Source organism: Carassius gibelio, chromosome A15 (genome assembly GCF_023724105.1).
Source record: "Carassius gibelio isolate Cgi1373 ecotype wild population from Czech Republic chromosome A15, carGib1.2-hapl.c, whole genome shotgun sequence".
Taxonomy (NCBI): Eukaryota; Metazoa; Chordata; class Actinopteri; order Cypriniformes; family Cyprinidae; genus Carassius; species Carassius gibelio.
This window is the reverse complement of record NC_068385.1, coordinates 14,121,044-14,138,053: the sequence shown is the minus strand read 5'-3', so window position 1 is coordinate 14,138,053 and position 17,010 is coordinate 14,121,044. Positions and strand designations below refer to the sequence as shown.

Here is a 17,010-nt window from a genome sequence, read left to right as displayed (position 1 = left end):
GGCCTGTGTGTCTGCGTGTGCCTCTGCGATATGACAATCTAGCGAAAGACAAACAGTGACGTCACGTAAGAGGAAGTTGTTTGTTACATTAGTTCCCAGGAGAGGAGGCGCTCACCTGCTATATAAATAAAGACACTGGTTCGTTTACATAGGTGTGGTCATAGACTTCGTTTAACTTTATTTGGTTCGACCCGTCGTATAGGACATAAACGAAAAGAGCTAGGACAGGTAGACGGGAAGTGAAGAATGACTCAGGTGTGGTTCATCGTCGGTTTTCTCTGTTGTCTGTCGGTTCTAAACGCGTGTAAATGGGACCCGGACACAGAGCTCGAGCAGGGGCTTGATTTCAGCTCATTTGATAACGGCGCGGCTTACCTGGCTTACCTGCCGGAGATTTCGGACGCGGAGCAGTGTCAGAGAGCTTGCTGTGAGAGAGACGAGTGCCAGCTCGCCGTGATCGGGACTCCGGCGGACGGCAGGTCGGAATGCCGCTTGGTCAGCTGCGTGAAAGACGGCAAAGACGTGTGTGTTTTGACCCCGAGCACACAGTTTAAAGCGTACCGCAAGATCCTGGTTGGCGCTGATCAAGAATCTCAAAACACTGCAGAAGTTCGTTCTGTGAACACCACAGGTAAGTTAGGCTAATAAAAATTGCCTACAGACAAATATTGACTATTTTAAACCAAAGTTAACGCCAAAATATAGGGATTCATACTATGCTTATTCCAACAATTATAACTTCAATCAAAATCAGTTCGCCTGATAAAAATTGTATATCATAATAAATCATTATGTGACAAACTGTGGTTAGGGAAACTGGAAAATCCCCGTATGCAAAATATAATTGCACATAAATTAGCCTCTTAGGAAACGTTTATGAAAGATCATAATTATTTGAAAAAACAAATAAATAATATAAACTCGTACCCAACTTATTTACAAAAGATTGACATGAACAGTTAGTTGTAACTTTTTTTCCACATTATTATACATTTGTCTTAGTTGCGTCACACAGACTAACTATCAGTTTATCTTGTAACTTGGCCATATGTTACCTTTATGTAAAGTACAATAAAAGGAAGTTCAGCATTTCAAGAATATAATTGAGGATTATAAGTAATTTTATAATCTTTTCATTGAAAAACTGTTAATAATTATCTGTGATCTTAAATAAATTTAAGTAAACTTACCCCCCTCTCCCCCCAAAAATCAAAACAATGCTGTATAGAAACCCTCCTCTTTTTCCAGGTAGTGGCGCATCATTGTTGTCCACTGACCTGTGCAACCTGTAATTCAAGTTTTACAGCTCAGTACTGTAAACAAAAGACTTGAACTGCAGGAGGGAAGGTAAAGTTGCATATTCCCATACCTATGGCAAGCCAAATTAACCTACTCTAATCCCAGTGTTACTTGTCGCAATTGCATTTTTACTAGTTTTCCAATTACAGAGCTCCCTTATCATAACTGTAAAGAACTGAAATTGAGAGCTTTCTAACTGCCATTGAATTGAATTGAATTGTAACTAGTAAAAATGCAATTGTGACTTGTAACTCTGGGAATATTTAAGCTAAAACGGCATGCCATACAAACCTGAATGATATCACCATTTTGGTACCATAATAATGTTACAAAGAGAGAGCAGAGTTTGAACCGAGGGACCTGCAGTAATGTCATGAACAACTGCATTGGCACTTGAAACATATTTCCTACAGTTAGGGCACAATTGTGAACTATATTAAGACTATTCCTTTTCTTCTGTCTTATCAGATCACTGCCGACTCCCAAGTGCGGTGGGAAATTGCCGCGCTGCCTTCCCACGATTTTATTATGATGTCAACAATCAGACATGCAAGCAGTTCATCTATGGCGGCTGTGGGGGCAACAATAACAACTTTAACTCCCAGGAGGAGTGTGAAGCTTCCTGTAGTGGGGTGACAGGTAAATAACAGACAATATTTAGTGAGTGTTAACTCTTCAGTTTCATGCAAACCTTTATTATGTAAAAGGTTTATTGCCTCTAATGTTACTAGATTTATAATCCCAGATGCAATTGTGATGGATTTACTTTGAGATATTGACCTTGTGTAACTCTTTCTCTCCTCTTTCATAATCTGCTTTTATAGCTTCACATACACTACTGTTCAAAATCTTAGGGTTGCTTTTGGTTTATTTAATGGTTGTGAAGTTTTTGCACTCACCAAAGCTGTATTTATTTAATTGAAAATGCAGTGAAAATAGTATTACTGTGAAATATTACTACAATGCAAAAGAGTTTTTTATTTTAATATATTTTTAATTATTTATTCCTGTGCTGGCAAATTGTGAATTTTCACAAAGACTAAAAAATACTGACCCCAATAGCAATGTAAATACGATAATTAATTTAAACTATTTACTGACATGGGTTACGTGCTTTAGAGCAAAGGTTTTGCGTCGGGCCCTTTTCATTGTTTTGTCTTCACAGTTTAGAAGTCTGTACATGAGTACAAGTTAGTCTATTGAAGTGCAGTGACAAAAACAGCATTTGATGACAGACAATAGGAATCTTCTGTAAGGTGTGGTTTTAAGTTGAGGACTTTTATTCGATTTGTTGTAGCACACAAACAGTTTTCATCACTGGAGTGGACTGGAGCATTTTGGATCGCCAATATTTATACTTCATGATCTTTCAGCAGCCTGTTAAGATGTAGTATACAAGAAATGTGGATAAATAAATGCAAATCAATAAACACATCCCAGATTTGAGGCAAGCTGCCATTTGCATCTAGGTAATGTTTGCATAGGCTTACTTTGGACATCAAGAGGAAATGCAGATAAATGTATTGTACTGAAAGAAGAACGTTGTGTTTTATTGAGGATTACATACTGGTACGTGAGGCCAAGGTTGGCATTACAGTCAAGACACTTGGAAAAGTTTTTAGAGCATATCAGTTTATGATTTAACATGTCTGTGGTGATGAAAACAGAGGTTTAGAGAAGGGGACCAAAATATGAGCTTTGGAAAACCATACAACTTTTATTACAGCCGTTCTCCAGTGGAGTGGGCACAAATCCAGTACCCACATTGTAGTTTGTGGTTGGCTGTGTGCTCCGCTTGGTCAGTCTGCTGGTTGGTGTCCTGCTATATTTGAATAGTGTCGAGTTGATTTCCACTTGTAGAGTTCAGTCAGGTTACTTGACATGCAGTCTGTATTGTTACATTACTCTCAGTAAAGTCTTAAAGCTAAACATCTATGCTAGTTGTTTTAATTTTATGGGCTCAAATCGAAACCCGCCAGTTTTCCTACAGTTTGGACAACTTCAGTGAGTTTCAGTGGGTTTGTGCTGAATGTCTTAACAAATTGGTTTCATCTTACCCTGGGTTGTTGAATAACCGGTTTGGTGACCTTTATGCAGATGGATTACCTGTCCTTGACAAAGGCATGCCAAACGCATTAGCTGTTGCAGTTTTTTTTTTTTTTTTAACCTCTTTCCACTTTTTATTACTTCCAGTTGCCTCTTTTCTATTTAGACTGAGGGTTGGAAATAGGAGGGAATATTTTGTTTTCTTTATGGGATCATTGTGCTTCATGCCTGCTGTATCCGAATGACCCTTTGTGATCCACGAAATTCCCAGTTTTAGAAGATAAGATGGCATTTAAATGGAAAAAGATGCCATCTGCTTCCAATAGAGACACTAAAGCAAAATCCTAATATTGTCATCAGGAAGTTATCTGAAAAGTTCTACTTACAACACTTTACAGCTATTTTGTGTTATGCAGTGTTATTGTGTGTGTGTGTGTGTGGGCTGGTGTGATTATTGTGAGGGTGTGTTACAAATTGTGCAAACTGTGTACATGGGACTTGCACAACATTTTTTTTTTTTTTTTAAATAGAACATTCCTTACTGTTAATTTTCCTTAGATACATAGAAAAGATTAGTTTGGTATTTAGTACACTATCATTTAAAAGTTTAGCCTCTGTAAGTTTATATATATATATATATAAGACATTCATTCTTTTATTCAGAAAGGATGCATTAATACAAAGGATTTCAAATATAGGCTTGGTGAGCTTAAGACTTTTTTTTTATAAAAACAAACTCATTGTGTACCAACTTTTAAATGGTATTGTATGTCTCTTGTTCAGAAATATATAGTTACTGTATATAAACGCACAGAAAAGGAATTTAAAGTGTCTCTGTGCTCTCTTCAGGGGCTGTGCTTGCGGACTCTCATTCCATCGCTCAACGCAGCAGAATGTCCATGCCTGAAAACAACTTGGGTAATCAGAGATCTATCTGGATATACCAGTGAGACCGGTTCTCAGACATGAGTAGTTATGACACAGCTGATGCTTATCTGACTGAACATAAATAGTTAGCTCAAGTTGTGTCAGAGCTCCCAACAACCATGCTTAACGAATAATATATAGTAATACATTAATTGATCCTTTTGTAATTAATTATTATGATTTTAAATTTAATTTAAATTTAATTAAAGGTGGGTATGTGGGTCCAGGACCAAGGCACTGTTCAATTCTCATAATTAAAAAAACATAAGAAATGTCATCCTTCAAAATGGATGATAGACACTATTCTGTCTTTAGTTATTTATTTTACCAGGTACTTGTGACAGATAAAACAGTAGATATTCTGTATCTCTTTCCTCAGATGCTGAACCTCTTCCTGAAATGACTTCAGAGGACTTCCAGGGTATTACTTTATTTTTTCAATATTTAAATGAAATACGTTTAAGTGTTTTTACATTGTCCACATCTTTAAGCAGAGTACGGTTGTACACTATTGGTTCTAATCTCTCCTCCCGTCTTGCCGTATCAGAGAAGTGTCTGGCTCCCTCACAGCCCGGACCCTGCAGAGCCGCCTTCAGACGCTTTTACTACAATAATGGCACCTGTCAACAATTCATCTATGGAGGTTGTAAGGGCAACCAGAACAATTATAAAACTGAGGAATCATGCATGACAACCTGCACAGGTACACTTGTGTGTGACTGTTAATTTCCTGATCGTTCGTCATCGCTATAAATCTCTATGAAATAATAACTATTTGTGTATGCATCCCAGTGAGGGTCATTCCCAGCAACAAGGAGGAAGCTGTCCTTCCCACTTCTCCTTACAGCATCCGCAGCTTTGAAGGTAAAACGCCAAAAAAGTCACGTCAGGAATCTCTTGTTCTGCATCAGCTGCCTTGAATTTTTGTATTTCAAACATATTGCCAATAATGCAGTGGTGAATGTTTCTACAATATGAACCAAGCTTTCTTTATCCTGTAATTTAATGCAGAAACCTGTGCCGTGCCATCCGACTCTGGCCCGTGCCGTGCAGCCTTCCCGATGTTTTACTTTGAGTCCAGCACTCAGTCTTGTAAGCCCTTCATCTATGGAGGCTGCAATGGAAACCTAAACCGCTACAACACCGAGGAAGAGTGCATGGCAGCTTGCTCCGGGAAAGATGGTAAGAGGACAACAGAAATTCTCCTTCTGGTAGTGCATTTGTGTCTTTGTTTTGCTGGTAGCTTATGCTGTTGTGTTTCTTTTCCTAAAGGCCGTTTTGATGGCCATGAACACCACAGACGTGGCCGCTGGACTCCAGGTAAGGCATTGTTAAATACCTGATATGTATTTACAACAAATTTTGTTAAAGAAATGAACTTTTATTTCGCAAAAACACATTAAATTGATCAAAAGTGACAGTAAAGGCATTTCTTTACAAATGATTTCTATTTCAAATAAGTGCTGGGACAAAATAAATGTCATGTTTTCAGCAAAAATATTAAGCAGCACAACTGTTTTCAACATTGACAATAATAAGAAATGTTTGAGTTTGTTTTTATTACAAAAAGTAACATGGCTCGTCTCTCTTATTCCCAGCCTTCTTCCTAGTGGCCACCCTGGCCATCATGTCTGCCCTACTTCTGGTAGGTTTGATCCTGATCGCAGTGCGCAGAAACTTCAACAGGGGGTCCCTCATACTGGATGATAAGGAGGAGTTACTGCCTGAGGAGCAGGTGTCCTATGAGAAGCTGCCCGAAGTGTAATCGAGCTAAAGCCAGAGACCTCTCAGTGTCTGCTACGAACATCCATCACAGGGCACTCCAACATTCAGATGAATTAAAACTACTAAGTTACATTAAACTTCCAATTTGACTACATTTTGGAAGCGGTTCCAAATCAGCATACGTAAGAGCATAATACATGTGCACGTTTCGCAAACGTGTGCATTAGTCACACATAAGACATGTGCAATTAATTAAGAATAAAGTTTGTTTCAGTTTTTAAAAGAGATATTCTACTCTATTTGTAACTGTGGGATATGTTGCACTAAAATTGGTAAGTTGGTTGAAATACTACTTTTGCCTTCTCTGACATCTGTCACTTTTTATGGTTAGAATCCTACATAGTAGAAGCTTTCAGGGATGTATTTATTGTCAGAACCATAGTAACAATGCATATAATGAAGTGTTTTTTTTTTCTTACTTTACTTAAATGTATATGTATGTATGCATTTATACATAAGAATAACTGATTGATGAATTGAAATCTTAACCTAATCTTTATGCTTTTACTGTATAACAATAATTTTTATTGAGAATGATTCGATCATTCAAGTCATTAAACCACTGCTAAAATGCATTTTTAAAAAAGCATTGTTATTTTAAAATCTTCAACAATAAAGGCAATTGATTCAGTTTGGGTTCTGTGCTCATTTGTTGATATGTTAGCACATCAAGAAGCAATATGGCAGACCGGTCCTAGTTAAACAAAGAAGTCAGTTGATTTAAATGCAATTTTGCCTGTTGATTTCAAATGCCATTTTTTGTCAGAAATTAGGATTATTTTAGGTTTCACCCTCCAAGAAAAAAATTCCATTATAGCCCTTGGGTTAATAAGTGAACACAATTAAACCATTAGAGCAAGAGTTAATTATGTAATAAAGGTAGATTATACTTTGAAGATCATGACGGAGGGATTTTCTTTTTCATGGATGTCAGGGGCAGGTATGTATGGTTTAAAATCTTACATTATTATTAATGGAATTACTAAGGAATAAACAGGTATCAGTGTAAATAATTGGCATGTTGCCCTTTTTAAATTGGCAGTAACTGAGTGAATGTTAATTAAATTGAAAACTTTAAAAATATCTTCCTAATCAAAAATTGACTTTCAATTAACCTACTTTTGATTCTGATTCGGTTTTAGGTATATAAACGTTTGTAAAAATTAAAATAATGCAAATAAATAATAATACTTGCCCCCTAGTGGTCATTCTAATTCATTTTAATGTTAAAATTATTTTAATAGCCACTAGGGGGCAATGGTGGATTTAATGTTGGCACACGTTTTTAGGAAAACAAGGAAAGTCAGTTCTGTATTATTTTTGTCATGTTTTAATTAATATCACATGTACCATACTCCAATCATGAAAGTGCATTTTATATTCTCAAGTCAATATTTTACTGTTAATAAAGAGTCCAGGCATGGGCAAAGAATAAACCCCCTTAGTATAGTAAAACAAAATAAGCTTTTTAAAAATCCAGCTTCAGCTATGAATGTGTCAGCGTTTGTTGCTGTATGGGGTACAGGCACAGTAAACCCCATTTATAATCTGTTAAGAGAAAGTCTCATGCACCGAGCAGCATTTGGAATGTAGGTTCTGTCTTTGTCTCAGCAAGAGGAGAACTCTGAAATTAGGTCATACAGACCGAGCGATTAGCTCATTTCCCAGTCATGTAAAATCACCCCCTCCACTCAGACAGAACAGGCAAAAAAATGAAGGCAGGAAAACATAAAAAAAAAAGTTTGGCTTACAAGGCAGACTTACTGCAAAGTCTTTGTCTCAAGCATTACAAGTTTACCATGAATAACCTGCCTAGACCAGGATCAATACAATTCACATTGAAATAAATCAATCAATAGGTCTTGATGGAGGTGTTTTTGAAAACTGAGAAAGTGGGAGGAATGAAGGGGTCATGGCTGACACTAGATCACGAAAGTGCAGTGTGGGAAACGCTGCGTTTACAGAGCCCCATACGTCTACTTCAGGGCTCCAGGATATTGTAAGGGGCCTTTGTGTTTGAGTGTGTATCTGAGCCTTGGCCTATGTAACCCCTGCATGTTGTCAGGGCCCGTGATCATCTGGTTTCCATCCCACGTAAGTGTAATTGTGCTTATTTTGTGTGACACCCCTCCTTTCTCCACTACTCCCTCCTCACCAATCACACCAGCTGCCCGACTAACTGCAGAGATGCTCGGCATTCCATGAATGTAAGAGCGCCAAGCCTCCTATTTCCTCCTAACACACAATCATCTTGAGTCAAGTTACTGAGAGTTTGGAAAAGACATTTCTAAACAGACTACAAAATCACATTACCTTTAGCCAGCAAGTAACTGTTACAAGGTGGAGGAATGTTTTAATTCTAGAGAGCATCTGAATATGTGACCAACAGAAGAGCTATGCATCTTGGCATGAAGAAGTACACACATTTTAAAGCTGCTGGTTTGAAAATGTGCAGTATACTTTCCTCTAAAGCTGCAAAGCAGTTTGTGTTCTTCTTCATGTCATGATGTATTACTCTTCAGTTGTTCTCAAGTCTTAAAGTGATACGAATTTGCAGGTCAAAGTTCATCAAACTTGAAGTTTGGAATGCAGGGCATTCTTTTCTCTGTTTACGGATATAAGGTTAAAATTTGCCATGGATCTTACAGGGAAATGTATCTATTTTACGAGACAGTGATTTCATATGAATACAAAAATGTAGAGAGAAAACATAAAGGCCGATCTCCGAACCCCACCCCTAAACATGTCACTGGGGGGTAAGCAGATAGTACAAAAATCAAACTAATGAGACCATAGGTGCTACTAGTTAGCAAAATGGATACCCATTTCTGAAAGATCATCTCTTTCAGTTCAGTCGTTGTGGATTTGTTTGCGGAAGTAGGATAATGATGGCAGGGAAGAACCAGCCAGTACACATGGCCTTCCTTGACCTCGAGAAGGCATTAAATCGCATGCCTCGGGACCTCATCTGGCATCCCCTCTGCTATGGCTGACCCCCCGCAGAGTACATTTGGTGGATTCAGCTCCTCTACACACCAACACCACCAGCATCGTCGGATGCCCTGCCAGCCTGTCTGAATCGTTCCCAATCACTATTGGCGTGCACCAGGGATGTGGTGTGGTTCAAATGGCGACAAGTTACAGACATTCCTTGTGACTGCCATATGCCCATACCACTCAAGGACAAGATCTAGTCTTATGCCTAATCGCTCTGTATGGTTCCAAGAACTGGCCAGCCACCACCAAGCATGAGCAGACCCTCCATGGTATGGAGATGAAGATCCTCCGCTAATCCCTTGGCCTCAAGAGACTCGAACACGTCATGAATGAAGATCTCCAAGGCCCATGGGAAACTCAACTCTGCTGGTATGGCCACATTATCAGAGCTACAGAGGTGAAAATGGCCTATCATTTATCAATATATGGATGACAATCTGACAATATCACCCCGACGATACCCTGGACTTAGCCAAGTGCAAACAAGCTGACCCTGCACCAAGCGCCGCCGCTCCCACCACGCGCATCACGCACTGTGCGTAGGGCACCAAGTGCTGAGGGGGCACCAAAAATAGCCTAATGAATTTTTTTTTTAATGCCAGTATTATTTCATTAGCCTATATAAATATTAGCCACATTTTAGCCATGTATATGTAACAAAAAAGGAGGAACAAGAAAGATATTTAATAATTGCTCTAGTCTAGCCTAGATTGTGACCCCCATCCCCCCACTGTATCGTATGTGATGACGTACTTACAATTCCAAAGATTGGCTTATTAACATTAATGCATTTATTGTATGCGATTAATTCAAAATCCTTGATGCATTAAATAAATGAAAGCATGGTTAAATAGTTAAATGCACTGCTTATTTTCACAAAAATTTTTGCTGCAGGTTATAGCTTTTGTCGTATACTATTGCTGCTGCTGCTGCAAAGCAACTACAGGACCTTGCTACTGCCAATACATACGCCAATATGGTGTTGTGACTATTTAAGACATACTGCTGCTGCATAAATCGCATATATGATAACCCTTTAAAGGTCCCTTGAAATGCTTTGAAACACACAGAGTTATTCTATGTGCCGATTCAATTTCAACCGAAACAGGAAGACAGGGCAGGGCATAACAAGTAGCCCTGCCACTTTTTAAAATAGCCAATAGTCTTTGTTTATACCAGAGCCGTTGAGCTCATTAAAGCCGCATTTGGGCACAGATATGTCCAATATGTTTTGTGGTCTGCGCCGTCACGCGCATGTGATCCGCTCTGTGCTATCATGCCTCTGGACCGGAGCAGAGTGTGTGCAGTGGTTACTGGTTAGCATGACACAGTGTGAAACCAGACTTCTTTTTCCTCAATGGAAAGCATATTTGAATTATATTCTGCATATTCTGAATCATTCCCTGTCCCCTATATAGTGCACCACGTGCCATTCACCGTACAGAAAATACAAATTCTGTAAACAAGTTACCGATTACAGCCGTGGCTTCAGCATCTATTTAAAGTGTAGGGGGCAGGTGCTTCGGATTCTAGAGATCATTTATTGGACAGAAGATTTGATTTGATGAAGTGAAAGACTGTAAGTTTTGAATGCTTATATCTTTTGTCTTTGTTATGGAACACACCAGCTTATTCATAACCTTATTGGGTCTTGACGGAAAGGAGGACTGTAATTTGAGTGACCCCCATCTCAGATTGAAAGCAGTTGTGAATTCTCTTGAGGGTAAACTTTAGCAATCCAGACTCAGCTCACGGTTCCCACGACACAATCCGACCTCCCTCCTCACTCTGTCGCGATGTCCGTTCTTTCTCTCGGTCCTTCCTAATGCCACTAGTCTCCGTGCCTATAAATGGGAAGTCTGGTGGCAGTTTCGAGGAATGGCCTGCACTGAAAAAAAGCAGCAGAGATTATAAAATGCATCTGAAATGGAAAATAGTTGAGGCAGATAATTTAAGAGATGTTTGTGTGGCTAGACTGCACATGTCCCATTTTTTTTCTACTTTATCATTCTATCATCATCTTTATCTTTCTTAGGAAGACAAAAGCCTTTTCTATTTCAGCATCTGGATCAACAATATGGCATTTATTAATTTTTTGTCCAGATCTAGTCATTTAATCAAAGGTACATTTTAAAATGCAATTCGATTTGAATGTGTTTTTGATTCATGAATTAAATTTTATATTTCAAGGGACATAAAGTAAAAATGTCCAGAAACCTTTATGATGAAGGAAAAAAAAGGCTAATTAAGAGAACGAAATAAGTGAAAAGTATATTGTAGTGTTTGGTATTGTACTTATTATTTTTTTTTTTTAAAGTTTTATTTTATTATAATTTTTGTTTAATTTTATCATATATATATATATATATATATATATATATATATATATATATATATATATATATATATATATATATATATATATATATATATATATTATAATGGCAGTGAATGGGGACTGAGATTTGGTAGTCCAATTAAGGGTCCAATAGACTGCATCCATTCATTATTTAAAAAAGTGCAAATTGATGTGTTTTTATAATAAAAATATCCACATTTATAACTTAAAAAACCATAATCTCTAGCTTCTGCTAGCTAAATTTTCTTGAAAATGGTATAAATGTTCTTCAAAACGATTAGAAATGTGTTTTAATGTGTATTAATCTATACTAAACTAGATTTTTCTGTAAGGGCCTCAGATGCGGTGGTGTTTTAGTTCCGAGGTTCATAGTTAGCCAGGTCTATCTTACACAATTCAAGTCTGCTGAGAGAAATAACAGGTCAAAAGTTGTTCAAGTTTCCCAGACTGTCCACCCACTTTCTATGAATATTGTTGTTTTAGCAAAGTGCTGGCAAGCCTAAATCATCTAATCAATTGATTATGCTCTTGATTAACTGAGACAGTCTGGGCTAAAGCATACCTGACCCATGCAAGAGAAGAGGATTTATTTTGAAAACACTGGCATATCATCTAATTGATGCCTGAAGAGTTTCCTTTTGCAAAACGATGATGTTGTGGTAGGCAAAAATATGGCATTCAACCATAATTTCTGTAATCTTTTTGGCAGGACAACTAATTGCTAAATGTAAGCCTTAGCCCAAGTAAACACAACTGCACACAGAACTGATGGGAGCCTCTGCATTGTCTCAGATGACACATTGCCAACATAAAACTATCTGTTGGCTAAATGCTTCCAGACCGCAGCTGTAATGTTTTCTCTCGGTTGTATCTATTGTTACGATCTCAGGCCAGAATACCAGTTAGGTAAATGTGTGTGGTATTCTTTATGACAGACTGTGTGGCAGACTCTATAAGCAATGAATCATATTTATGGTTCAGTAAGAATTACAGACTTGTGCCATGCAAAAATGAGTGATCTTTTGCAGAAGGGAGAGGCTTCGGTTTGATGTCAGACATGAGCGAAGTTGTTTAAGGTCATCAGAGTCTGAAACCTCACTTTCTCTTTCTCTCTCCTTGCTTCTCTACATAAGCACCATTGTGTTTTTGCATGCTAAAATCAGGAGGAAGGAATGTTTGGGGCTGATTCAAGAATGAAAATAGCAGTTTAATTTTGCAAAGATGTGTTATATGTTAGCTTGAAGAAACAGCGGAGACATGCTTTGTGTGTCTAGAACACTGATTTGTTACATAAGAATATTTTATAAGTCTGATAAGCTGTAAAAATCTGTTTATGCGTGAAATGTCTTGACAGCTTCACACGCTGTTGCACTGAAGGGAGTACATTAATGCTTTGTTATTTAACGGCACTAATTGCGAGTTGTGGTGCAATTTATTTTCCTGCAATCCTGAGCGTGCTCACCTTTGTGCTGGGTGGGTTGTTCTGTTTTATTAGTCAGGCTGTGTACACAGCCTTTTGGATTCAAGCCCTTGGAGACACCGTCTGGGTCTGTATCACCACAAAAGGAGCATGATGAAGTGTTTTGGTGTGAATTAGTGACATAGAAGGTCAAAGTCTCTTGGATGCATTTATCATTGCAACTTTTTCACTCCGCTGTTGGAAAAAAAAATGTACAGCTGCTGATAGTCTTAACTGGAATGTCTTTGGAGTTAAACCCGATCTGCAATCATTCCCATGTTTGGTGATAGAGGCTCTCTTGGGAAAGAGGTCACGACTGGTATGACTGGCCTTCAGTCAGTGTTCAGAATGAACATATCTATTTATTTTATGTTAGTGTTTGTGACAGTGTTAGATACTATTTATAGTATTTATCAATATTTCGAATTGCACTGTAAAAAATTTTTTTTTTAAGATTATTGTACATTACAAGAAAATACTATTTCAATCTTTCTACTTCAAAATTCCATGTTAAATCTAATGCATAACTAAGATTCTTTGTAATTATTTGCAAAACTGACGATTAATTTCTGAATGAAAATTGTTCTCTACACCATTTTTTTTTATAATTTAATGTTTTATTTTCATTAGTTTTAGTTTTGTTGTGTCCTTTTAAACTTCAGTTTGTTTTTTGTTTTAGTATTTTAGTACTTCAACTTTATTTCAAATAGATGCCAGTGCAACATTTCTAACATTTTAAGTTGTTTGTAATATTTATATTGTTTTCTATGCAATATTTAAGTCAATGAAAAACTTGTTTTAATAGGTTTAGTTTTCCTCAGCAATAAAAACTCTAAGCTTATTAATTATTATGAATTCTAAGCTTATTCTTATTAGTTCTACTATTCTTGTTTGCCTCATCCAAATTTGTTTACTATTAAGTACTAGACTATAAGACATTAGAATTAGTGTGTCCTAAACTGAGGTTATCCCAAAGATAGTCTCAGCCTCAGAAGTCACGCCCACAGACCTTTGGCTAAACATCTGATACATATGGGTCACAAAAGTGGAAACACTTCAGGAGTGTCGAAAGTTGTTATCGAATTGGTTGAATTCTACAGGATTTCTGCAAGATGTATGCGTTTTTTAGCGTTCTTCCTGGAAACAAAGATACTGTGGCGCCAAAGCCCTTCACGAAAGAAGAAACCCGCCGAGTTTACAACTGATGATGAGCACTTATCAGGATCAACTAAACACTGGATTTTCAAAAGTATGTGAAATATTTAAAGTTTGCGGCATAGAATCTTTAAAATACGTCTGAGAGTTTTACACACCAGTCTGTTATTTAATTTTAATTTGAAAGTGAACTAATTCTTTAAGTGAAAGTGACGTGACATACAGCCAAGTATGGTGACCCATACACTGTAAAAAATTTCTGTAAATTTACAGCATATTAACAGCGTAAATATACAGTACTGAACTGTTTTCTAAAATTACGGTGTCTTACCGTAAATGCACACGTGATCGGTGGGAGAGGGGGAACCAAAGGCTAGCTGACGCATGGAGGAGCATGGTTTCAGTCAAAGTTTTATGGATTTCATCTCAAGTTTAGGCTCATTTACAGGTAAGCAGATCAAAGTCTGAATACATTTTTATCTTAAACTGCAGCGTTTTTTTTAATGTGGGCACAATATTTGAATTTACCTTTGACAAATCTTGCCAAGACGGTGAACTAGCATGTATGCAATTTTTACAAATTTCTCCTGAAAGTTAAGTGTGTATGAGTGTGTTTGTGAAGGATTTGCATCGTTTTTTTTTTTTTCCTGGTGTAAAATCCTGTAAATGTTAAACTTGTAAATAGTTAAATATAAAATACTTGCGTTCGCTGATTATTTAATTGGATATGAATTGAACATATTTGGCAACAAGATGAGCACGTGATCGGTGGGGGAGGGGAGCAACGGTTAGCATCTGATACCAGAGAAAAATCTCTGTGAATAAAACGGATATTATCTCAAATATAATCTCGATTACAGATTGCAGATAACGAGGATATGAAGTAAGTGTGTTTTCCTGATTTTCTGAAACACTTATTTGCACAATTATATTTACATTTTGCATTGGCGCCAACCCAGTGTAGTTTAAAATGGAGGATTTGTTTTATTTGCATTAATGTTGCTAAGTTAGGTGCGTATAAAGTTGGTAACTTATATATTATCCTTATATATTGGGAAATCGAAAATAGGCCTGTAAACTTAATTTTACTTAGGAAGCATAAACTCATCGCCTTTTGCATGAGCACTTGACTGGATAGATGGAAAGAGTAGCGTTAACGTTATGGTGAGAAACGTTTGTTTTTTTCGGAGTGACACATTAGTCTTTCAATATAAGTCGTATCTAAAACTAGTTAGAGTGTAATCTAAATATATGCGAACTTATTATTAATAAAGTGGGCTTTGTATGTGAGCACATTTTAATTTTAATTTTGCACTGGATTTATTGGCACAAATCTCTATATCACAGAGGAAACGTTACTTCATTCACTTACATTCTAACTTGTTCCTCAGCCTCAAATACAGTTTTGTGTGTGTGTGAGAGTGTGTGTGTGTGAGAGAGAGAGAGAGAGAGTGTGTGTGTGAGAGAGAGAGTGTGTGAGTGTGTGTGTGTGTGTGTGTGTGTGTGTGAGAGAGAGAGAGAGTTAGAGAGAGAGGAAGAGGAGAGAGCAGTAGACAGAATATTTTTAAGTGTTTTTAATGAAAAGTTGAAGGATGTCCCAGGTTGAGAACATAGATATGGTACACCTGCTTGTCAAGATTCTAACGTTAATGTCCCACTTCCAGGAACATGAAGATGGACTGGTTTCACATGCAGATGTAAGTATTTAATTTTCTTCTTTCCACTTCACCACATTATATTATGTAATATTATTATTTGTGTATTGTGTGTTCTCTACAGGTTGCAGCATCTGCATCTGAGGTTGAGAAGACACTCAATCTACCTGCCAATCCTCATCTGATTTTGCTGGGTTAGTGTGTCATTGCGCATGATGAAGAAGAAACATTTACTGATGGCTGAGATATAAAATTGTTAACATTGCTGTTGTGCACAATTGTTAAAATTGCTTCTTTTTTTTCTGTTTTTTTTGTGAGTGTCCAGTCAACATTTTTGACTGCAGTTGCAACAGTGTTTGCTGTGTACTACATCTTCAACCTGCAGTATCAAGAGGCGGCTTGTTGCACGTTAGAGTTTTTTCAAAGGTAAGTGTTTTCCTTTTTGCGTATGTTTTAATCACTCTCTTAGAATCTGTGGTAACACTTTATAATAAGTATACAGTAGTAAAGTAATAAATTATTTGCAAACTAGTTACCTCAACCTTTCTCCTGTGTTCTACTTGTGTTCTTCCATTTCAGTTTTTTCAGTTCATCATCTGAAACACTGTCAAATGTGGTTTTATACGCATGCCAGACACGGAGAAAATAGGAGAAAGGCATGTAGATCCACATTAAATCCAAACGAGTCAGAATATATATATATATAGATCGTTTGCAAATGATTTATAAGTGCTTTATTACTTTATACTTATTATAAAGTTTTACAAAATTAATCTAAATTCTAAACCAAATTAATTAATCAGAATTTTGAAAAATGGTTATTATACACTTCGGTAATGTGTAATGCAACTTTCCTTAGATGATTCTATGGAATAAACCCAGAAAGAGGCTCAAAAACCTGCCGAGGCAAGGTAGTCTCCAAGAAGACGGGGAAGGTGGTGAATAAGAAGTCCACTACAGTCAATCCAAAGGTTGCCACTCTACAAAAAAATCGAATGGACTTCAAATGGGACTTCATCTAGGCAAGTGAAGTTACACATACATTTTCATTAAATACAGTTCTTAATACAACTGATTTCACAGTTTACACACACAGAATATTTCTCACATTTAAACTTGTTTAACAAAAAAAAAAATCAACATTTAAAAGTAGTCAGTTGAAAAAGACTGGTGTGACTCATTTTGGTTACTAACGTTGCGTCCCTGTAGTTTGCATTACATTAAATAAAATAATTTACAGCAAAGAAACGGTTTTATAAATAAAATCCACAAACCTATATTTGACCCAAAAAAAAGTCGTCAGTGGCACTGAGAACTACCCTGAAGAG

General features: G+C 37.0%; 1 protein-coding gene across 1 annotated transcript; it reads left to right on the top strand.

Annotated features, from left to right (window-relative positions):
* Window positions 1-30: 30 nt before the first annotated feature.
* On the top strand, window positions 31-6,687 carry spint2 (serine peptidase inhibitor, Kunitz type, 2). The gene is made up of 9 exons (XM_052616962.1): window positions 31-631; window positions 1,768-1,938; window positions 4,195-4,263; window positions 4,652-4,693; window positions 4,820-4,975; window positions 5,065-5,136; window positions 5,284-5,454; window positions 5,545-5,592; window positions 5,871-6,687. Exons 1-9 carry the CDS (start codon window positions 247-249, stop codon window positions 6,035-6,037), a joined length of 1,281 nt encoding a protein of 426 aa, XP_052472922.1. The 5' UTR covers window positions 31-246; the 3' UTR covers window positions 6,038-6,687.
* The last annotated feature ends 10,323 nt before the right edge of the window (window positions 6,688-17,010 follow it).

Coding starts and splice junctions, on each gene's coding strand:
- spint2 (XM_052616962.1), top strand. CDS start 247: ATGACTCAGGTGTGGTTCATCGTCGGTTTTCTCTGTTGTCTGTCGGTT. Junction 4,694..4,819: donor GACTTCAGAGGACTTCCAGG/GTATTACTTTAT, acceptor TTGCCGTATCAG/AGAAGTGTCTGGCTCCCTCA. Junction 5,137..5,283: donor CAGCATCCGCAGCTTTGAAG/GTAAAACGCCAA, acceptor AATTTAATGCAG/AAACCTGTGCCGTGCCATCC.